Genomic DNA, 22,845 nt, shown 5'->3' on the forward strand with positions numbered 1-22,845 from the left:
ACCCGAGGCCACACGGCTAGCGATTGGAGGAACCGGGATTTGAACCCAGGCCGCCTGGCTCTTATCCACTAGGAAGGATGGCTGTTGTCCGTCCACATGACAAGAAGTCTGGAGGCCGGGTGGCTGGTTGCAGGGTTGGCTCCACAGCCCAGGGATGTCCCCAAGGAGCCCTTTCTGTCTTTCCATTGTGGCGTCTTCTGTGGAAGGACTTTCCTGGCAACCTTTACCACCCATGGTCCCAAGATGGCCACCTTGTTCCAAGATGTCTACACAAAAGCATCCAGCCAAAGAAAAGGAGGGGTTGTCTCCTGCCATGCCACTTTTCTCAGGGGAAGAAAACTTTCCCCCCCAGAAGCCTCCAACAGCCCCCAGCAGCCCCCTCAGGTCCTGTTAGATACATGACTGGCTCATTTGACCAGGGCTCCCGTGGAAAGGAATTCTGGGAAAAAAGACTTCCTGTTGGGTATTTTCTGACTCTGATGGAAGACGCACTCCACTGGCAAGGGAGGGCGTAGGATTGGCTGTTGGATAAACAGCCATCGTATCTTCCACAATCCTTTTCCTAGTTTAAGACAAGTCCTGTCTTCTACCCAGCCTTCTGTCTCTTCCAGAATATACTCTGTTATCATCAGGCTTTCCTACTTGTCACTTCCTCATTGTTTGTGCATGCAAGAAGCATTTACTGAGCACCTGCTGTATGCCAGGCATAGTTTTAGGTACTGGGGATACAGCTGTGAACAAAACAGATGAAAATCCCCGCCCTAGTGGGGTGAAGCAAGACTAGCGCCATCCAGTGGAACGTTCTCCGGTGATAGAAATGCCACAGTCCCCATGGGGCTATAGAGCACTTACAAGCCCCCCCCCCCCACCGCCGGCAAGACCCCCCAGTGACCTGATGCTCCTCATCCCTTGCACCCAACTCATCCCTGGGCTTCCCTGAAGACCAGTGACCTTGCCTTTCTCAAAACACTTTTGAACTTGACCCCCTAGGGTGAACCTCCCTGCCGGGTCTCCACCCACATCCGTGACTTCCTCTTTTTCACCAGTCTCCTTCCTCAACCACTTGTCTCTTAAAATGTTGCTCTTTCCCAACATTCCACTGGGGGCCCTTGGCTTCTTTCACTCTACCTCTGTACCACTCTAGGACATCTGGTCTACCATAACCCTGTTTCCCACCACTCTTTTCTCACTCAGCAGACATTTATTGAGTACCTGCTAGGCCGTAAAAGGTGCTACACACACGCGCGCGCACACACACACACACAACCTTTGTCTCTGTGGTGCTCACATTCTAGAAGGGGGGGGGGATAATAAATACAGCTTAATAAACGATATAATCATGGAGAGCAAAGAATCTCTTTAGCTAGAGGGGCCAGGGCCATCCTCTCTGAGAAGGCGAAATGTGACCTTTGAAGGACCTGAAGAGGGCGCCAGGCAAAGAGGGAGAGAGTTAAGGGGATGGGCATTTGCAGAAGAAGAAATGGCCACTGTAACATTCTTGGGGTGGGAAGGAGCTTTTCCTGGGGGAGGAACAGAAGGTCGGGGTGGCCGGAGTGTGGGGGGATAGGTCAGTCCGTGGGCGTCAAGTGATGCTAGGTCTTGTGATCCCGGTAGAGTTTGGATTTTATGCTAAGCCTGATGGAAGCCAATGGAAGGTTTTAACGAGGGAGTCATAGCAACTGGCATCTCAAGCTCAGCGTGTCCACAGCCCGGTCTTGATCCTCCTCCTAACCCACCATTTTGCAATCTCAGTTTCCCGCCACCCCATCCTTCAGGTATTTGAGGCCAAACCCTAGAGTCGTCTTGGATTCCTCTTGCTCCCATCCCACCACGCTTAATCCTTCCACGGGAAGCCCTGGCGGCTGCCATGTTGTTCTCCATAGCACTTCCCACCTTCTCACATACCCTATGTTTTCCCATTGTTTCTTTGTTCATGGCGGCATCCTTGGGCCCCTATAGTAGGTGCTCAATAAACCTTTGTTGAATAAGTGAATGGCCGTTGCCTAGTGGTTCCTTCAGAGCCAGGAAGCCATTCTTCCCTTCTGTCTTTCCCCCCATGGCCCCCACCCCATCCAACAAGCCGCCGGAGATGAAGAACCGGGGTTCTGGCGTGCTGGGGTCCTGGCTTTGAGGTCCTGCTCCAGGGTATGGACCTCCATGCATTAGCAACTTCTCTGGGCCCTAGTTTCCTCTGGAAAATGGGGCTCATCCTACCAACTGCTGGAATGCAGAATTTGATGAGCCCAGGCAAGCTCCCTGATGCCCAGCAATCAATGGCAGCTATATTTAAATTGGGGCCTCCTGTGTACTCCCACTGCCTTTGTCCTAGTTCCAGCCCTCATTACGCCGGCCTGCTCTCACCGCTCCCTCCTCGCTCTGCCTCCATCACTGCCCATCTGTCCTGTCAGCTGTCAGCCCTGTCTCTACCACGCCAACCCTAATCACATCCCTCCCCTGCTCCGAAACCTTATATGACTCCCACTGTCCATACGATAAGGCCCACCTCCTCAGCCTCCAGTTCAGAGCCTCCGGCGCCAGCCCACCCATTTCTCCCCAGCAACATCCTGAATGAAACTTAGGCCTCCGTAGAGCTTTCTTGGCCACAGAAGCCTTCTCCTCCGCCCTCCCCGCCTCCCCTCCTCATTCCTTCTCATCCTTCCAGGGCAGGGGGGGGGGGGGGGGTGGTGGTGGAAGAGAGTGCATTTTAGTTGCCAGTTAAGATTGCACGGGGCTGGAGGGAGGTCCGATGATCTGCATTTCTGAGGCGTGGACAGGTTAGGACAGAAGCCACACCGTGAGAAAAGGCAGGGCTAGGGTTTCGGTCCAGATCGCAGGTTGTGTGTGCGGTGCTGCTTCCCCATTTTCCTGCAGCCTGGGGCTGCAGGGACTTGTGTTTGAACCTCACCCACACGCAGGTTCATCTGAGGGCGGGGCTGAGCTCCTCTCCGGGCTCCCATTGGGTCCCGCGCGCAGCCCCGCCCAGACCGGCCGCATCTCACCCGGAAGTGCGGAAGTGCGTCTCACCCGGAAGTGCGGTGGCCTCGTCCCCAGGTCCCAACTTCTGGCCTTGCCCCGCAGGGGGCTTCATGGTCGTACAGGCCACATCCCATCTCTCCAGTGTTCGGAACCCTCTGTGGCTCCCGCGTCACTTGGAGAAGGAACCAGGTCCTCGCCACGGCCCACAGGGCCCTGTGTGATCGGCTGTCGCCGCCTCCCGCTGTCACCCTGGCTGGCTTGGCCTCCTCACCGGCGGCCTCACGCTTCTTCAGATGACCAAGCTAGTCCACACCAGCAGAGCCACACGCGTTGTTTGCTTTGGTTTTCTATGTTTGGTTGGGTTTTTTTTTTCCCTTCTCATTTATTTCTGAGTAGCTCGGCACGCTTCGTGTGCGCCAGGCGCCGTGCTGACCGCGCCACACGTATCAATTCAACGTCTTGTTAGTCCCCACGCCCCTTTGAGGTGTCGTCCGTACCGGGGTTACCCCTGTTGTACAAAAAGGGGAAACTGAGACACGGAGAGGAGTCCTGGCCTGTCCAAGGTCTCCCAGCTGGGAAATGGCAGAGCCGGGATTTGAACCCATGCAGGCTGGGCTGCTCAGACTGAACCACTTTTCCTGCCAGCTGGTAAAGAGCGCCGAGCCCCGAAGGGTCGGCCATTCTCCCGGGCCCCTCCCCACAGACCTCCGGGCCTCCCCGTGATTCGTTCTGATGGCGAGTTGTGCAATATATGGAGCATCGCCCCGACCACGAGTGATGGGAAACTTTCGCCCCTCTCCGTCCAGCATTTACTCATCACCATCAACCATGCACCGACTCGGGGTCTTTGCAAATCACCTCTTATCCTATAAGGCCGGTACTGTTAACGCTGCTTTCCAGGTCCTGACCCCGAGGCCCAGCAACGTCAAGTCCCGCACCTGTGGTCACCGAGCCAACAACTAACCTCAAATCCCACTCCTGTCTGACCCTGAAACCCACCCTCTGTTTTCCGCTCTGGCTTCTTTCTTCCAGCATATTGGCGACCGTTGGGACGGAGTTTGACCTACGGACCCTGAGGGCAGTCCGAGTGCTGAGACCGCTCAAGCTGGTGTCTGGAATCCCAAGTGCGTGAGTTTCCAACCCTGGCAAGGGGTCTGCTCAGGGGGTCCCGGGAGTCCTCAGTTTCCCCTCCGCAGAGCATCTCAGAAGGGGCCCCCGGGTGCCTCCCAGCCTGTGTCAGGGCAACCTTCTCTTGGGGGAAGCTCCCCAAGGGACCCCCCCCCCCCCCGCCCGCCCCCAGGAACCTGGCAGCCGGTCTGCTCCCATTCATTTATTGAGCACCTGCTATCTGTCCGGAGTCGTGTTGATGTTAGCTCAGTCAGTACTCACAGCTCTCCGCAGTTGGGCCTCGGCAACATCTCCGTTTGACAGGTGGGGAAACTGAGGCTCAGAGCGGCCGAACCGTTGGAGCAGTGTCACGTGGCTGAGAATGGCGGGACTGGGGCTCAGCAAGTGTGGCCCCAAGCCTGGCCAGTAATGCTCGTGGCAGTGGCGGTCACCACGGATCGAGCGCCCGCTGCCTACTGGACGCTAGGGACAGAACTTGCCATGCATCGAATGCCTTCCTTTGTCTTCACAGTCACCCAGGGAACCCATTTGACAGGTGACAAGGCTGAGGCTCAGGTTAAGTTATGCACCTGAGCTCTGACAGCTTGACGGTGATGAGCTCCAAAGTCCATAGGCATCCAGTGCTGCTTTCTTCTTCTCTCAGGGTGCTTCCATTCCCCCCCCCCCCCCACCTTTGGGGACGGCTGCAGTATTCAGGGTCAGAAGGAGGTTCAGCTGCAAAAAAAAAAAAAAACCAGGGCCGACCTTTTTTCTGTCCCACTGCCTCAGTTCGTCCTACCGCTAATAATTTGTTGTGTGCCAGGCACTGCTCTAAGTAGTTGCCATTTTTCAAGTTTGTTTGCCCTCACCACAAGCCTGTGAGGTAGCTTCTCTCATTAGCACCCTCTCCCCCGTCCTTGGCTCTTTCCGTCGGGTTCGTTGCCACCCAGATTTAAAGGGTAAGGTCTCCCCGATGACCACCAGCAGGGCCTTTTCGTGGAAAGAAGGCACGTCTTCTGAAGCGTCTGCAGGATTCCGGGAGCTGCCTGCATTGCATTGAGTCAGGGATCATCCCCAAGCTAACGCTAATAAGGGTTTCTATTAATCACCACCTACGATGGTGCTTTGGCAGCTAGGAGCTCCCTCCTTCAATCCTGAGAGGGCGGTGCTCTCCCAGTCCCCGTTTACAGATGGAGAGACCAAGGTTCAGGACGGTGACCTGCCTTGGTGAAGGTCACATGGCCGGGGTCGTTGACGAGGTCGGGGCCCCTCGATGCAGGCTTAGCGAGGTGCTCAGATGGGCCCTGCCTTATCTGGAGGGGGCTGTCAGGAGACAGAGAATGAGGACAGCGGGATGGAACGGGAAAGATGCCCAGGCAAGGATGCAGTCTCAGCCTGATCTCGTGGAAAGCTCTAGACTGTGAGTAGCCCCCTAGGTATCCTCCAACCTGAGGCAAAGAGACTGCTTGCTGGCCTTCTGTACCTCTCTGGTCACTTGCCAGGGGTGGGAGGCGGGGAGGCAGCAGCCGCCTGGGTGAGGCCGCTGTTGATAACCGAGTTGTACAAAGAGGAGGGGCAGCTGGGAGCCCCTAGCGGCTGGCAGGTGGGTGCAGGGTATCTGGCCCGGGGACTAACGCCACCCAGTGTTCGGAGCCTTACCCACCCTGCCAGGCGGGTGGACGAACATCGCTCTTCCATTTCGGACCCCCCATGGTTTCCCCCCACCAGGAGGTGCTAATCGTGAGCCGTGCGCGGAGTTCTGCTCATCAAGAAGCAAGGCCTCAGGCTTTTTGTTCGGACCCTCGTTTTCACCGTAGACTTCCCTGACCGCACGGTGGCCACAAACCTAGGATCTGACATCCCTCAGGCCTGGGCTTAAACCCTGGCTCTGTTATTGCTAATGCCCTGGGATGAAATCACCTCTCTCGGTCTCGCCTCCCACCTCTGCGAAACGGGGCTACGTGTGCGCCCACATCAAGGGCTGGGGGTACAAGCCGGTGAAATCATGTCTGGTTTCCCTGGGACCGGAACTAGGACATTGATTGCCTTCCCGCGTAGAGGTGGGGCTAACCTAACTGGAGCCTTTGCATGAATTAGGAAAAGACGCCCCCTCTCGGTGGGAAGAATTAAGAAAAGGCTCCCCTCTCTGGGTGGAGGCCGCCCTACACTTAGGAGGACGGCTCCGAAAGCAACCAGTCTCCACGCCTGTCTTGCCTAAAAGGTCATCAGATGACCCAGCATGTGTCAAATACTTCAAAAATACTTTAAAGTGAAAAGTGCCCTCACATACCGGGAGGGATTGTTCCCATTGGATAACGAACAGCCTTGTCATCCCGCCCTCAGCTTCGCGTGTGCTCGGGGTGCCTGGGGTTTGGGGCGCTCGCTCACGGAGCTGTGGGGCTCTCTCTGTGTCTCCCCAGGTTTACAAGTCGTCCTGAAGTCGATCATGAAGGCAATGATCCCCCTGCTGCAGATTGGCCTCCTCCTGTTTTTTGCAATTCTTATTTTTGCAATCATAGGGTTAGAATTTTATATGGGAAAATTTCATACCACCTGCTTTGAAGAGGGGACAGGTAGGTCCAAGCAGCATGATGTTACTTTCCCAAGCTTCCTCCCTTGGGGACGAGCTCCCGGAAGGGAGATGCAGGGTTTTGCTTCTTTTTCCGGGAAGCTGGGAGAGCTTGCTTCCGAAGTGCTGCAGGCAGAGCGAGGCGGGGTGAAATAGCCCTCGAGGTCTCGGTAGTTCTAGGGCCTTGCGTTGGGGTCCCCGGATGGCGTTCCCCCGCTGTCTACACACACGGGGACCCGGTAGCTTCCAGATCCATTTTCAGTGACGTTTCCTGCTCTCCAAACCCTTTTGCTCCCTGAAGCCCAAGTGCCAAACGGAATCAGATAAGGAGAGAAGCCTGTATGTCAGTTTGGGGGCCACTGGCCATCTTGGTGCAGACGGGCCCATCGGCAGGGCTGGTCACGGGGCGAGGGGACCGTGAATTCATGGGGTGGACAGAGAGGATGGTGACGCTGAGGGGGAGTCCCTGTCAGAAAAGAAAGAGGTTTCAGGCCTGTCTTGCTGGGTGGGCAGAGGGATCTGGCCGGGAGTGGCTCCCCACGGGCCATCTCCTCCTGGTGACCCCCAAGAGGCAGAGCCCTGGCCCCGGGCCGCCCCACGGGGGACGGAAAATGTGTATTCAAGATGTGCTTTCTCCTTCCTCCTTTTTCTCTTGCTTCTCCTGACTCCTTCTCTCCTGGGCTTGTGAAGTTTGCTCAATATGGGATGTCCTAATTATTTCTTTCCCCGATGAAGAAGGTGTTAATTGAGGCAGAGCTATTTTTGCGCCTGGCCTCGTCACCCTGGGCGGAAATGCAGGAGGGAGAGATACAGGGCAGGGCCCCTCGGAAAAGTCAGCCGAGAGCAGAGAAACCAGGACTCCTGGACCCTAAGTGTTGAGGTTTTATTGGGTTTTTCTTTCTTTTCTTTCTTTCTTTCTTTCTTTCTTTCTTTCTTTCTTTCTTTCTTTCTTTCTTTCTTTTTCTTTCTTTCTTCCTTCCTTCCTTCCTTCCTTCCTTCCTTCCTTCCTTCCTTCCTTCCTTCCTTCCTTCCTCCCTTCCTTTCTTTTTCTCTCCAGCCAAGCAGACACAACTGGCTTGGGCCTAGGTGGGGTTGTGAGGGCGCAGATGTGGGTGGGGCAGCTGCGGGGTGGGTAGGAAGCCCCGATTTAGGAGGATAACTGAAAAGCTCACGATTAAAAATATAAGGCGTGTGAGTAAGAGACCGATATAGACAGACACCCAGGCAGCAGGTTAATTTTAAAATATATTTATAACCAAATTCCTCAGACTCTCCGGACGGTTGCTTTTCTAGAAGCAGCCCTCAGAGTGTTTCGTGATGGGGGGCAGGGGGAGGGGGGACGGAAGGCTGGGTGGGGGGGTGGGAACGAAATCAAGAGCACCACGATGCAAACTTGCTAAAGAGAGTCAGGTTTCCAGCTGCACTCTTTTGTCATCGGGAACCCGGTTCCTGCACACCCAGAACTGTGCTCAGCCCTCCGGGAAATGCAAAGGTAAAGTGGAGGGCTTCCTGATTTCCAACAGCTTCCAGACAAGACTCCTCGTCTGCCACCAGCTCGTAGCAGTGAAGCCTGATGCGTGCTCTGATCTCCCCACCCTCGGCAAATATGAACGAACCTTCCGGAGCCATTGAAGGGAAGGCGGGACCGGCGTTCACTGGCTGACGCAGGGGGCCGCACGGGGGTGGGAACTGAGCCCGATGTGGTCGCAGGGTGGAGACAGAGAAGGTTCTGGACAGAGGCGGCCTTCCCAACCAACAGCGGTTCTCGTCTGCTATAGGAACCCGTGCATTTCCCCTCTCCCTGCTCTTAGCCTTTTGTTCAGAAGATTTTGCCTTCCAACCTGTATTTATTAAATCGCAGCCCCTGTCCCAAGTGCAGCGTGAATGAGGGAGGCATGTCCAGCCAGTTAAACGAGCGGCCAGTGTGGTCAGTGCTTCTCAAGCACTGAGTGTCACTTCCCAGAGTGGCAGGTGTCTCTTTGCATGACCTTTAACTGGAGTTTCAAAGGCCAATAAAATTCACACATTCCATCGTTTATTTCTCTCTGCTGCGTGCTGAGTGGAGGTTGGCATTCGTGCCCGTAGCACATACATTGAGATACATTTTTGTTTGGTGGAGAGCTTGAGTTTGCACACTGGGCTGCTTTCCTGGCGGACAATGTCGCTCTCTGAAATCCTTCAAAAGTGCGACTCACTGAACAGGACCCTCTCGTACCTGCTACTCTGGTCCAGTGGGGACACACCCAGGTCATTCTGTGCTCCTGTGTGCTCCTGGGGTCTCGCCCTCAATCCCTTGGAATTCAGACCCCAGCTCGGGCGCCCAGCCCAACCTCGCCACGAAGCTGTCGTTGGTTGTCTGCGAAAGCAGCATCTGTTGGCAAGTGTCTCTTTCCTTGTGGCATTTTTACAATCTGCCTCTTGCCGTTTGGGGAGAAAACTTAGCGCCTGTGCCTAAGGGTAAGTAAGTACTATGTGTACTGGCCTTCCTCGCCCCCAGAACAGCTCCCTGTGCCTAGTACATCTAAAAAAAAGGAAAAGAAAGAAAGAAAGAAAGAAAGAAAGAAAGAAAGAAAGAAAGAAAGAAAGAAAGAAAGAAAGAAAAAGGAGAGAAAAGTGAAGAGAGGAGAGAAGAGAAAAGGAAATGGAAAAAGAAGAGAAGAGAAAAAAATCAGGCTACAGAATAACAGCATAACACGACTGACATATTTGTCCTAATGGAAGTCTGGAGGACACAACACCCAACCATGGCACAAAGCACACAGCATATTCACCAAAACTGGCTGTATTCGGGAACATAGAGCACATCTCAACAGATTTTGAAGGACTGAATTATACAGAACATATCCTCTGACCACAGTGTAATTAAGCTGGAAATTGGTAACAAAAGAATAACTCAGAAAGTGTTTGGAAATCAAGAGACCTGCTTCTTATTTGTGGATGACATGATAGGGTATCTGAGATTTGCTTTAAAAAAATATTCTAGTGGCAAGGCAAAGTGTGGGGAGGGGATACGGATGAAGCAAGATTAACCCTGAGTTGATAAGTGTTAAAGTTGATGATAGGTACATGGGGATTCATTATACTATTCTATTTTTATATATCTGACTTAAAAAAAAGTATCTTGGTTATCTGTGGGTCAAAGAATATTTTACTTGCGCAATAATGACAATAATGCATGACAGATTTTGTGGGATGCAGCTAAAGCTGCACTCAGAGGGCAATTTGTAGCCTTAAAGAAAGGGAATGCATTGCGAAAGTTTGGGAAATGCACAGGAAAAATAATAAAGCTTAGAGAAGAAATTCCTAAAACAGACACCAATGACTAGATCAACAAAGCCAAACTTAACAAACGTTGATAAATTCATTCCAGTAGTCTTTGTTTTTGCAACACCATTGAATCTTTACAGCCCCTATTTCCCAGAGTTGATTTTCCCAGCCCCTTCCCCTGATTTTTCTCCTCTTCTCTTTCATAGATGACATTCAGGGTGAGTCTCCGGCTCCGTGTGGGACAGAGGAACCCGCCCGCACCTGCCCCAATGGGACCAAATGTCAGCCCTACTGGGAAGGGCCCAACAATGGGATCACTCAGTTCGACAACATCCTATTTGCAGTGCTGACTGTTTTCCAGTGCATCACCATGGAAGGGTGGACTGACCTCCTCTACAACGTAAGTGATGCAAATTTGGGGGCAGGTGGCCCTCCTGGACCAGCCAATTCCTGAGGCTGCATTGGAGGGACTCTGAACCAGAGAGGGAGGGGAGGTGCAGGTGCCCAGAACTTTAAGTAGAGGAGGCCCCTCAGGACGTGGAAATCCAGAAGGCACACCGATGCTGAATAAGTTTTCACTGTGCAAGTGTTTAAATATAATTTTAGATTTTTTTTAATATGTAAAGCTTGTGTGATTCAAAAACCAACACGGATAAGAAAAGTAATATCCTTGGATCTGTACAAAGGGGCTCTGTGCTGGGACCTTCGCTGGCCCTCTGCCAGCCATGCCCCTCCCCGTAGGGTGAGGCATCCCCGGGGCTCAGGGGACATGTCTACCAGGAACTGGCACCACTTACCCCACTTTCTAGACCCCACTCTTGGATCATCTGGGATTCTGGAATTTTCTGATTCCATGGACTTGCAGTGAGATTCTCCCGTGGGTCTGTTGTCCAACGGTGCCACATGTTCTGGAAGCATCTGTTGGCACAAATGTGGCTGGAGCTTAGACTAATGCAAGCAGAAATGCCCATGCATCTATGCATGAAGCCCCCTTCCCCTGGGCCAGACAGAGCCGTGCGTGGCCAGGGAGCAAGGCTGGCTTTGCTCACGTCGTGATCCAGTGCAGACATCTAGGTTCTAAATTGACCTTCCTAGTGCTTATGAAAGTATGTTTACAAAGGAGAGGCATAGAGCATATTTTATTTAGTAGCTTTTAAATATTTACAAGAGTATATGGGCCTCCGTCAGTACTCTTGTCCAAAATCTTGAAAATGTTAGAGACACATCCAAGGAGATGTATGCTCCTGTCTGCCCCACTTCTGTCCTGTTGCCTATCCCCCCACGATGTGCAACCCCTTTACTTCCCTGGTCTATGCTTTCAGTGTTACTTATGCAAATGTAAGTGTCATCGAATCCACATTCTCCTCCCTCTTTCTTACTCCAAAATGTAGCGTTCTATACGCGCTGTTGAGTTCTGTGATTTCCCCCCCCCCACCCCGTGACAACATATCCTGGAGATCTTTCCGTGGCAGGACACGTCCTCATTCTTTTGTACAGCTGCATAGTGCTCCGTTGTCGGGCAGGCCATGGTTTATTTAATCGGTTCCCCAGAGACAAATGTTTCAGTGGTCTCCCCGCCCTCTGACCCTGAGCTCCGTGCTGCCCTGACCTCTGCCACATGTATGTCTCTTCGCCCTTGTGCAGATACAGCTGGGGTCCGTGGTGTCCCTTCCCGGAAGTGGGATCACTGGGTCAACGGCTACAATGCCCTTGTAATTTTGATATTTGGGGGTGCAGGTTTTAGAGGCCCCTCCGCCCTAAACAGAGCACACCCTCCTCTCACCCTCCTGTGCAGGTGAGAGGCCCCCCCACCGCGCCAGGCCAGTCGCCTGTCAGCAGCTGGAGATGTGTGGAGTCGGGGATTCAGGATCAAGCACGAGGATGCCACGGGTGTAGCCACCCCGCGGGGCGTCCTGGGGCTGCTCCGCACGCATCCCTCTGCTGACTCACAGAAGCGTCCTCTCCACCTGCCCTGAGTGCTGAAATTGCCAGTGAAGGCTCTGCCCATAGGAGTCCTGGCTTGGCCTGCTGGGGAAGCAATCCCAGAGGGCTTCCTCCTGCGTACAGGGTTGCCGAACTCTCCTCTTGGTCCCGGTTCATGTTTCTTAAGGAAGTTTCCCCTTGGCGGGCGGAGGGAGATCTACAGGGACCCATCCTTCGGATCAGTGGCTCCTTTTAGCGTGGGGTGGAGAGTGCCGCCCGGGACAGGATGGCACAAGGGCCGTGGACAGCTGTGCGTGTCACACACTGCACATGTCACCACATCACAGGAGTGTCATTTGTATCGTAGGCGACACCAATGTCTACCACGATTCTAGTTTTCGACAAAAGTAAAGGATGTAGGAAAGACACACGGTGTTCTAATTTGCATGAAGACCTTGCCTGAGCACAGCCTCCCTAGGAACAGACTTCAGATCTGGGAGATGTTCAGTCTCTCTCTTGGGCCTCACTGGCAGACACCCTGGACAAAAGGTTACACCCAATTGGCAAAAGCTTGCGGGAGGGGGGGGCTTTTATGGGGCTCTAGGTCTTTGCAAGCATGGTGAGAGATGGGGGGCTTCAGGGGAAATGAACCCTCCTGGAAGTGAAACAGCTGGGAGCCAGGAAGGTTAAGGGAAGCCGGGCAGAGAAAGGGACTGGGGAGCAGAAGCTAAGAAAATTGTGAACACGGGCAAGGGTTTGTGTCGTGGGGTCAGGCGTCCGGAGAAGACGTCCAGAGTTTCAGGGGAAGACACTGGGGATGTGCTTAGTGGTGGGAGGAGAAGTGTGAGCACGACCACAGACTTCCAGAAGATTCTCTAGTCCTAAGCACCATCGTTGGAAGGGATGTTTGTCCTGGAAGCTTAGAGCTGAGCCGCCTTGGGGAAGCGGTGAGAGCACAGAGTCAGAGGCACCACACTGCCTGGGTTCCCATCCTGGCTCCCCCCCACCCCCGCCCTTTCCTTGCTGTGCAACCTTGGGCAAGTCACTTGGCCTCCCTGTGCCTCACTTCCACGTGTGCAGTATGAACAGAAGCACAGTCCTACCTCACAGGGAAGGAGGACTGGGTGAGGTGGGCGCCTGTGAAGTGCTTACAACTGTGCCTGGTCTGCATAGGCCAAACCCTCCCCCCCGGTGGACACTCCTTTCAGAAACATTTTCAGAATTTTACCCCGTAAAAAACTCCAGCAGCACCTGAGGCAGAGGAGTGAGCTGTGGGGTCCCACTTTATTCCCCACCCTCACCCCACTGGTAGCTGCCACTAACTCAGAGTAGCCTTCTGGAACTTTCCATGCGCTTACATCCCGCTGTCGTAGAAACCCCAGCAGTGATCTGGTACCACAAAGTGGTGGCTGAAACAGCAGACGTTCATTGTCTTGCGGTCTGGGTGCCAGAAATCCCACATCGAGGCCTAGGCAGGGCCAGGCTCCCTCCGAAGGCTGTAGGGGAGGATCCTTCTTGGCCTCTTCCAGCTTCTAGTAGCTGCCGACGGCCCTTGGCATTCCATACAGCCACCAGAGCCCCTCGTCGCCAGAGGCAGGGACTAAGGTGGCTGTCGTTGAGTTTCTGCCGCTGAGGACAGAGCAGTTGATTTTTCCAGGTTCATCTGGGCTCTCCTTTTTTTTTTCAACGTTTTTTTAATTTTATTTTTGGGACAGAGAGAGACAGAGCATGAACGGGGGAGGGGCAGGGAGAGAGGGAGACACAGAATCGGAAACAGGCTCCAGGCTCCGAGCCATCAGCCCAGAGCCCGACGCGGGGCTCGAACTCACGGACCGCGAGATCGTGACCTGGCTGAAGTCGGACGCTTAACCGACTGCGCCACCCAGGCGCCCCTGGGCTCTCCTTTTTACGTGCTGCCTTCGGCCAGCCCTGCCCAGCCCTAGGACACCCCCCTCAGTCCATCCAGCCACAGGCAGCCACAGTGTCTGGAACCTTTGTCCTCTGTTGTTGTACTAGAGCTGAGGACGGTCCAGACGCACATGCTCCAAGCGTCTTAGGATAGATGGGCGCAGATGCCGAGGGGACATTGCCTGCCTGGGTGGGCAATCCCAATAGCTCGCTTCTTTTCTCAGTGTCCTTGAAATCCAGCCGTGTGTTCAGTAACTGTTGAGCACCTACTGTGCGCTGGGCAATGGGCAGGTGACTGGGGACCCAGCACAAGAAGACAAAAATCTCCCCGCTCTCATAAGGGAGACAGACACAGGCAAACACGACAGATAAGGAGCTGGTCCTAAAGTGGGAGGTAGACAGCAAACGAAGGCAGAAGGCGGGCCATGGCGACGTGCCCTATGAGGATGGAAGCAGCACAAGGGGAAGGCGGGGCTGGTCTAGGTCAGGCAGTCAGGGAGGGCTCCTCAGAGGAAGGGACACGTCCCCAAAGGAGCAGAGCACCAGGCAGCTGTTTGTGGGAGAGCATTCGCGGCAGAGGGAACAGCAGCCGCTGACCTACACGGCGTGTTCGGCCCTCCTCCAGGTTTCCCCAACGACGACTGGTTTCTTTTCTTTGCCACGTGGCTTCCTGGTTAAAGCGCCTTTCAGAAAAAGCCTAACCTCCACTGATCAGCAGTGCTGTCAAAGGTTTATATCGGGATGTGCATCTCAGCACTACTTATAAAAATAGAACAGAGCTGGAAGCAAGAGGTTAAATGCCGTATGGTCCCTTTGTATGAGGGAATATTACGCCGTCATTAAAAAGCATCTGATGGGAGAATATTTAAGGATGCAGGGAGATGCTCACTGTCTAATGATGAGCAGGGGGGAATTGATTTTCTTTAAAAAAAATTTTTTTTAACATTTATTTATTTTTGAAAGGCAGAGAGAGACAGAGCGCGAACGGGGAAAGGGGCAGAGAGAGAGGGAGACACAGAATCCGAAGTAGGCTCCAGGCTCTGAGCCGTCAGCCCAGAGCCCAACGCGGGGCTCAAACTCACAGACTCTGAGCCAAAGTCGGACGCTCAACCGACTGAGCCACCCAGGCGCCCCGGGGAAGTCAATTTTCTGGAAAGCATGCCGGCGGTGCGCCTGGGTGGCTCAGCCGGTTAAGCAGCTGACCTGATTTTGGCTCAGGTCATGATCTCACAGTTGGGGAGTTTGAGCCCCGAGCCGGGCTCTGTGCTGACAGCGTGAAGCCTGTTTAGGACTCTCTGTCTCCCGCTCTCTCTGCCCCTCCCGTACTCGCACGTGCTCTCTCTCAGAAATAAATAAAACGTTGTTTAAAAAAAGAATCAAGGTGAGGTAAACCTTATGTCTTAGCTCAGGCTACCGTTACAAACAGCACAGAGCAGGTGGCTTAAACAACGGAAGTTTATTTTCTCACAATTCTGAAGACGGGAAGTCTGAGACAAGCGTGTGCATTTGAAAATAGAAGTTAGGAAGAAGAGACTGGAAAACACTACCAAGATGGCCTCTAGGATTCAAGAATCGGTATTTGCCCGATACTTCTCTGTATCACCACATTTTTCTGCAGAGATCACAATTTCCTTTACAATCGGGAAAAAAAAAATTTAAACTTGTTATCTATTTAGGAGGGGGGAAAAAAGATTATACCAGGAAACAGGGAGGAAGAGGGACCTGAATATTTTCCCAGTGTGCCCATGGTACATTGGGTGCTCTTTTCTTGCTAATGTGTCCAGAGAGAGCCCGCACCGAAGGGCTGATTGACATAGCAATGACAAATGGTCGTTTTTACTTGATTTTTTTTTTTTTTTTTACTAATTTTTTTTTAAATTTTTTTTTCAACGTTTTTTATTTATTTTTGGGACAGAGAGAGACAGAGCATGAACGGGGGAGCGGCAGAAAGAGAGGGAGACACAGAATCGGAAACAGGCTCCAGGCTCCGAGCCATCAGCCTAGAGCCTGACGCGGGGCTCGAACTCACGGACCGCGAGATCGTGACCTGGCTGAAGTCGGACGCTTAACCGACTGCGCCACCCAGGCGCCCCTACTTGATTATTTTTTAAGCAGGCTTCATGCCCACCATGGAGCCCAACGCAGGGCTTGAACTCGTGACCCTGAGATCAAGACCTGAGCTGAGATCGAGAGTCGGACGCTTAACCAACTGAGCCACCCAGGCGCCCCTGTTTGATTATTAAATAAGCAGGAGATGTCGTCATTTTAGAGTGGGGAGACCCCACCTTAAGCCAGCACCCCCAGGGAATATGTAATCGTGTGGCCCTTGATTGACGTGAGGGGCAGGGACCCCATGGGCTGTCTTCCCCAAGACTCACAACCCCTGCGTAATCATGAGCAAAACATCGGACAAACCCAGAATGGAGGGCATCCCGCAGGATACCTGGCCTGTCCTTTTCCAGACCATCAAGGTCACGATCAACAAGGAAAGACTGAGAAACCGTCACAGACCAGAGGGGCCGAAGGAGATATGATTGCTAGATGCAGCGCGGGGAACTGCAAGGGGAACAGAAAGGGGACATCGATGGGAAAACCGATGAAATCCAAATAAAGTCAGGAGTTTGGTTTATGAATAACATGAGAAGGAGAGGTTACCGCCCCCCCTCCCCCCACCCACCCCCCCGCCGAATTACAAATGAGAGTCGGAGGTTGAGAGCATGGCCTGTGGTTGTCAGCCAGGGACGTGGTGGGACCAGGTGCCCTGATCCGGTCTGGGAAGTAGATATGGGGGAAGGGAGAGAAGGAGGGAGAGAGAGAGAGCAGTTTAATTTTTAACGGAATAATTTCTTAAAGCTGTCTAAAATCCAGAGCAGGGGTGCCTGGTTGGGGGGGGGGGCCTCAGTCGGTTAAGCAGAGCCTGCTTGGGATTCTCTCTCTCCCTCTTCCTCTGCCCCTCCCCCACTCATGTACTCAGGCTCTCTCACTCTCGCTTTCTCTCTCTCTCAAAGTAAATAAACATTAAAACTTAAAAAATAAAGTCTGGGGCAGAAAAGATAGAAATCAGGAGCAAAAGAGCCTACCTCAGAGATTTCAGACATTTTTTTTGTTTTTGTATTTTGTTTTAAGGTTTGTTTGTTTTTTTTTGATGTCTTATTTTTTATTTTTTGAGGACAGAGAGAGACAGCACGAGCAGGGGAGGGGCAGAGAGAGAGAGGGAGACACAGAATCCCAAGCAGGCTCCAGGCTCTGAGCTGTCGGCACAGAGCCCCACGCGGGGCTCAAACCCACCAATGCGAGATCATGACCTGAGCGGAAGTCGGACGTTTAACCGACTGAGCCACCCGGGTGCGCCCGTTTTTGGCTTTATTGAGATACAAGTTTAAGAGGTACAGGATAATGATTTGACGTACGCATGTTGCACAACGATTAGTTAACACCTGTCACCTGATATGGTGACCAAAAATTGGTCTTTTCCCGCTTGTGATGGTGGAGGCTTGGGGAAGCTCAGGAGGGCTCTGCTGGGCCAAAGCAGCCTCGAGGCCGCGTTTAGGTGGTAGATACCAGGGATGGGAGGCGGAGAGGCTGGGGCCCTCCAGCACGTCTCACGGGGGCACCTGGGTGGCTCAGTCCGTTAAGCACCCGACTTCAGCTCGGGTCATGATCTCACAGTTTGTGCGTTCGAGCCCCGCGTCGGGCTCTGTGCTGTCCGCTCAGAGCCTGGAGCCTGATTCGGATTCTGTGTCTCCCCCTCTCTCTGCCCCTCCCCCACTCACGCTCTGTCTCTGTCTCTCAAAAGTAAATAAACTTAAAAACCAAAAAACAGGACCCTTCGTGAACAACCAGGGGGTCCTGGCAGGACAAGACATCCTGAGTTAATTTCTGGCCGCCATTTACAGAGTTCGCTGGGCGCCACATGTCTTCTTGCCGTTTCGACTGATCTGGGGAACAACCTTGTGAGACAAGACATTTTTCACCCCATCTTCCAGATGAGGAAACTGAGGCCCAGAGGGGTGAAACGACCTGCCAAGGTCCTATAGCCAAGGGTGGTGAAATCAGGACTCGAACCCGGCACTGGGAACTAAACATGATACCCCCTCCCCTCTTTCTGACTCTCCCCTTCTGTCTCCCTCTCTGTCTTGGTCCCTCTTATTCCACATCTGTCTCTGTCTCCTCCTCCTCCGCCTGTCTTCTCTGTCTCCCTCTCCCTCCCCGCCTCTCTGTGCTTTCCTGTGCCTTTTCTGTCTCTGTCACTCTTTATTTCTCTCTTTCGGTTAACGTCAGTTAAGTAAGCAGCAAAGTGTGCATAGTTGGTTGTGAATGTGTGTCCCTTGACACATGGCCGATCGTGGTTGACACTGGTCTTTGACCTAAACCTTTTTTATTCATAGATGCTCACTGTGGCCAATATCAAAGCATCAGACTTTAGGGGGCTTGGGATCACGCATTCATTCAACAAACATTCCTTGAATGCCTCCTGTGTGCAGGTCGTCTTCCAGGCACCTTGCGTATGTGGTGAATGGAAAAGACAAAAATCCCTGTCTGGGGGGAGTTGACATTTTAGCGGAGGGTGGAGTTGATCAACAACATAATGAAGAGATTGTATGTATGTGTGTGTCAAGGGCCAAGTATCTTAAATATTTTAGGCTTCGTGGGCCATACAGTCTCTGTTGCAACTGCTCAGTCACAACAAAGCAGCCACGGAGAAAATACATGAGGGGATGGACATGGCTGTGTGCCAACAAAGCCAGAATTTACAAACACAAGTGGCTAGTCCATGGGTTCTTTGCAGACTCCTGTGTGAGAGGGCGGTGGGAGCTTGGGGAGAAAAATTAAGCAGTAGAGGGGTTGTGGATCATCAGAGTGAGAGGTTGTAGTTCTCCTAATAAGCCCTGAAGGAGGTGAGGGGGGCCATGGAAATATGTTAAGGAAGGAAGACCCAGGATAACCAGTGCAAAGGCCCTGGGGCAGGAGCACGCCTGGTATTTATGAGGAGCAGCAAGGTGGCTCACATGGCTGGTTGAGAGAGTAAGGGCAGACGAGGGAGGGGGTGAGGTCCCAGGAGGAGACAGGCAGAGAGGCTGTATAATTTATCATCCAAACCGGGACAGTTTTGAAAGCAAACAGGTAAAGGAGGACTCAAAAAATAATTAACAGGCGTTGCATGATCTACAATGGGTGTAAACTGGGACATTCGACCTCCCGCACCACCACTGTGGGACCTTGGCTCTTTCACGGTCAAACCCACATCGTTTTTATCCGGGAGGCTGGGGAACTGGGTGTTCTCCTGAGCTGAATTTTTTTTTTTTTTTAACATCCTCTATACTTTTCTCTGAATGAACCGTTCTCAGAACATTAGAGGAAAATAAACCGTAAAACAGAAGGCACTTCAGAATTTTACTGGGACTCAGTCATTAATTTGTTTGATGCGTGTTACTGAGTGCTCGCTGAGCTCCAGGCACCACACGAGGCCCCGGGGCCGAGGCTGGGATGAATCCGCCTCTCCTTTAAGGCTCTCCTGGACCAACCATTATAGATGGAAACTACTATGTAAATGCAGCGAAGGGGTGAAGTAGGGGGAAAAAAATTCACTCTGTTGCAAGCCCGAAGGCTGGTTCTAACCCCAGCTGTGCTCTCCACACCCTGTGTGAGCCAGCAAATCACCTTGCCTTCCTCAGCCTCAGTTTCCCCATCCACCGGGTCTGGAAATTGTGGAAATCACGGGGCATTTTCGTTGGCTCGGAAGTCCTCTACTAAAGCGATAGTCCTCTACTAAAGCGATCGCATTCCAGGGAAAGAGCCTGATCCTTTGGACCCGACATAAATACAGTCTCGTTTCCTTAGTGTTATTTAAACAGTCCACCCCCAGGGGCCTCAGGGTTCCATGCATTCGCCATGCTGCCGATGCTTGGTAAGCACCTACTGCGTGCTGCTTGGTAAGCACCTACTGCGTGCCAGGTGCCGTGCTGGGCACTGGGGAGCTGACGTGTTAGGGAGCAAAGGCCATTTGCAAACAAGCACGTGTATGAATTGACTAGGTGATTCAGAGAGCAGAGCATGCTGGGAGAAGAATGGATGTCTGGCAGGGCTGGAGGGGGCGGCTGGAGGGAGTCCTTTGGGTCGGGAGGTCCAGGAAGGCTTCTCTGAGGGGGGGGCACTGTAGGAGCTGAAGGCTGAGTGGTGAGGAGGAATCAACCACACCAAGATCGAGGGGACTCCGGGCAGAGGCTCGGGGAACAGAAACACGTAGCACACTGTAATCTGGAACTTTACCGATTTCTCCATTGGACGTGCCGGAGACATTCTTTTTCCACACGCGCCTCCTGAGCTCCATGGAAGGGTCATTGAGAAAGTGACATTTGAGATGAAAGACGTGACGGAGCAAACCGAGGAGGCAGCAGGGTGTATCGGCCAGGAAAACTACGTTAGGCGGCAGTAACAAACATCCCCCAAAGTCCCCGTGACGTTAATAACAACAAATCTCCTTTCTTGCTCACGCTACATGTCCAGTGTGGGTTGGCAGTGGAGGAGAGGGGGCCGTGTGCAACATGGTCACTTGGGAGCCAGCTCTGGAGCCCCTAGGACATTGCCACTTGCTGTCCCAAAAGGAGAGAGACCCCTGAGGGTCCCACAGTGACACTTCAGTGCTCTGGTGCAAAAGTGGCACGGCTATTTCCATCCGCTCCTTACCGGCCAGCACCCATCGTGTGGCCGTCAGCCAACCACAGGGGGACCAGAACAGGCCATCCTACCATGTCACCGGAAATACTCAGTGACAGCACTAATGGGGAATAGTGTTCCAGGCACCAGGACTCCTTGAGCCTTTGGAGGAAAGACGGGACTGGAAGAGCACATCCTTTTCAGTATCACTGATGACAAGTGAGCAAGTTTCCATCCTCCTTCCGTTCCCCAGACCCAGACTTGTGCACACACCCGCCCTTTACCTGAACCGCCGAAGGAGTTCAGACCCAGGAGGGGAGGTTTGGGCCGCCCCACGTTCTCTGCCGTCACCGTGGCCACGGCAGCTCCAGCCTTTCTGCCTGGGAAATCTAGTTCCCGTCTTGCTCCCGAGCAGACCCCACGGGAAGCCCACTTGGTGATCAAAACCCGCGCCCGTCCCTGCACCAACTCCTTCTCCGTGAGTTGTTGGATCCAGAGCATGGAATGGAGTCATTTGGGCCAGACTGGAAAGAGAACACAACACGTTCTCTGCCAGTCCCAGGGAGAAAATCAAACAAGGGAGAGGGGAAGAGGGAGAACAGGTTGAGAACTAAGGACGCGGGCTGGGTGGGGAACTTGGACCCACCTCTCATTCAGTCATTCAACAAACATTTATCGAGCACTACGTGCATGCCTGGCCTTGTGCTAGGGAACACAGCAGGGACCCAAAAAAGCGCGGTCCTTGTTCCTTGTGGAACTGACATCCCAGCTGGGGGGATAGGCAGTGATCAGGAGAAATAAGCAAAGCGTAGAAAGGGTGAAGCGCTAAGGGCAAAGATAGAGCAGGAAATGGGGTTAGCAATGGAGGGTCATCAAAGAGGGCTTCCTGGAGAAGGTGACTTTTGAGCAAAGACCTGGAGGAGGTGAGGGAAGAGCCATGTAGGAATCTAGGAGGAGAGCTTTCCAGGCGGGGGTGGGGCAGCAGGTGCAAAGGTCCTGGGGTGGGGCTGTGCCTGGTGCATTTGAGGAGCCAAAAGGAGCCCATGTGGCTGGAGCAGAGTTATCCGAGGTTGGAGTGACAGAGGGGCTTGGGGGTGGGGGGGTGGGCTGCCATTACATGGAGGCCAGAAGTCCGAGACAAAGATGTCAGCAGGGCCATGCTCCCTCCGAGACTCTGAAAAGAATCCTCCCTCGCCTCTTCCTGGCTTCTCCTTCTGGCTGTTGACCCTTGGTGTTCCTTGGCTTCTCTCCACCCTCTGCCTCCGTGATCATGTGGCTGTTCTCTCCCCTGCGCGTCCCTTCTCCACCTGGTGTTTTCCTCTTTAAAAGGACGCCAGTCATATTGGACTAGGCCCCCCCATCACGACCTCGTCTTAACTCGATGGCAGCTGCCGAAACCCTATTTCCAAGTAAAGTCACATTCCCAGGTACCGGGGTTATAAATTCAGCACAGCTTCTGGAGGGACACAGCGCAACCCAGAACAGACCTTGGGCATGGAACTTTACCTCTCTGTGCCTCAGTTTCCTCACCCAGGAGGATGGGAAGGATTACGCACCACCTTTGGGGGTCCGTGAGAGGATTAAACGAGCTCGGGTAGACCGAGTGCCTGGCCCTGTGGATGTCTGTTATTCTGGCCAGCATGTCATGGCCCAGAGGGCCCTAAGCCCATTGGGGAGCTGGGGTGTGGGCAGAGTCTGAGATGAAGGGGCCGCCTTGGTTCCGAGGGGCCTCAGCCATTTCTCCCCATTCCATCCTGCCTCCCCCGCCCCCTGCCACCGACACACGCCCGCTGCTCTGTTCCCATCCCAAGCCTGTTTCCTGAGATGGCCCAGACTTTTTCTTGTGTTGGCTGGTAAGGGCTTTCTCTCCCTGGACTATATTTAGCCTAAGAAATAGGCATGAGAACCCTCAGCTGCCACAGCACTGGAAAGGAAAAGCACAAAGCCAGTCTTGCCTTCTGTCCAGCCCTGTTCTGCTGACTCCATTCTTTTTTTCCAGAACCTTCTAGCAGCACAGCATTGGAACTTTGGGTGTTTCTGGGAAGAAAGGCATGAGCTAGGAGCCCTGGCCTATTAATTGTCCCCAGAACCTGTCTGCGTCTGCGATGAAAGTTGACTTTGTTTGTTTGTCTTATTTTCCTTTTTTTTTTTTTTTTTTTTTTTTTTAATCACGGTGAAATCCCACAGAACACAAAATTTACCATCTTCCCCGTTTTTAAGTGTCCAGTCCCATGACATTAAGTACATCCTCATTGTTGGGCAGCCGTCGTCACCACCCATCTCCAGAACTCAATTACGTCTTGCAAATCGACACTCTGTCCCCATCGAACACTGACTCCCCACCCCCTCCCCCAGCCCCTGTCTACCTCCTGTCTCTGTGAATCTAGGGACCGCACAGAAGTGGAACCCTACAGCATTTGTGTCTTTATGACTGGCTT

At 53.1% G+C, this 22,845-nt stretch overlaps 1 protein-coding gene across 7 annotated transcripts in view; it reads left to right on the top strand.

Moving 5' to 3' along the window:
* Positions 1-22,845, top strand: part of CACNA1A (calcium voltage-gated channel subunit alpha1 A) — a 284,147-nt gene that overhangs the window by 161,803 nt on the left and 99,499 nt on the right. For all 7 annotated transcript variants that reach the window (XM_058727813.1, XM_058727814.1, XM_058727811.1 and 4 more), the window contains 3 exons: positions 4,009-4,100; positions 6,504-6,656; positions 10,126-10,319. In XM_058727813.1, the coding sequence (XP_058583796.1) occupies positions 4,009-4,100; positions 6,504-6,656; positions 10,126-10,319 (439 nt within the window). The remainder of the gene's footprint in view (positions 1-4,008; positions 4,101-6,503; positions 6,657-10,125; positions 10,320-22,845) is intronic.

This window comes from Neofelis nebulosa, chromosome 4 (assembly GCF_028018385.1).
Source record: "Neofelis nebulosa isolate mNeoNeb1 chromosome 4, mNeoNeb1.pri, whole genome shotgun sequence".
Classification (NCBI taxonomy): domain Eukaryota; kingdom Metazoa; phylum Chordata; class Mammalia; order Carnivora; family Felidae; genus Neofelis; species Neofelis nebulosa.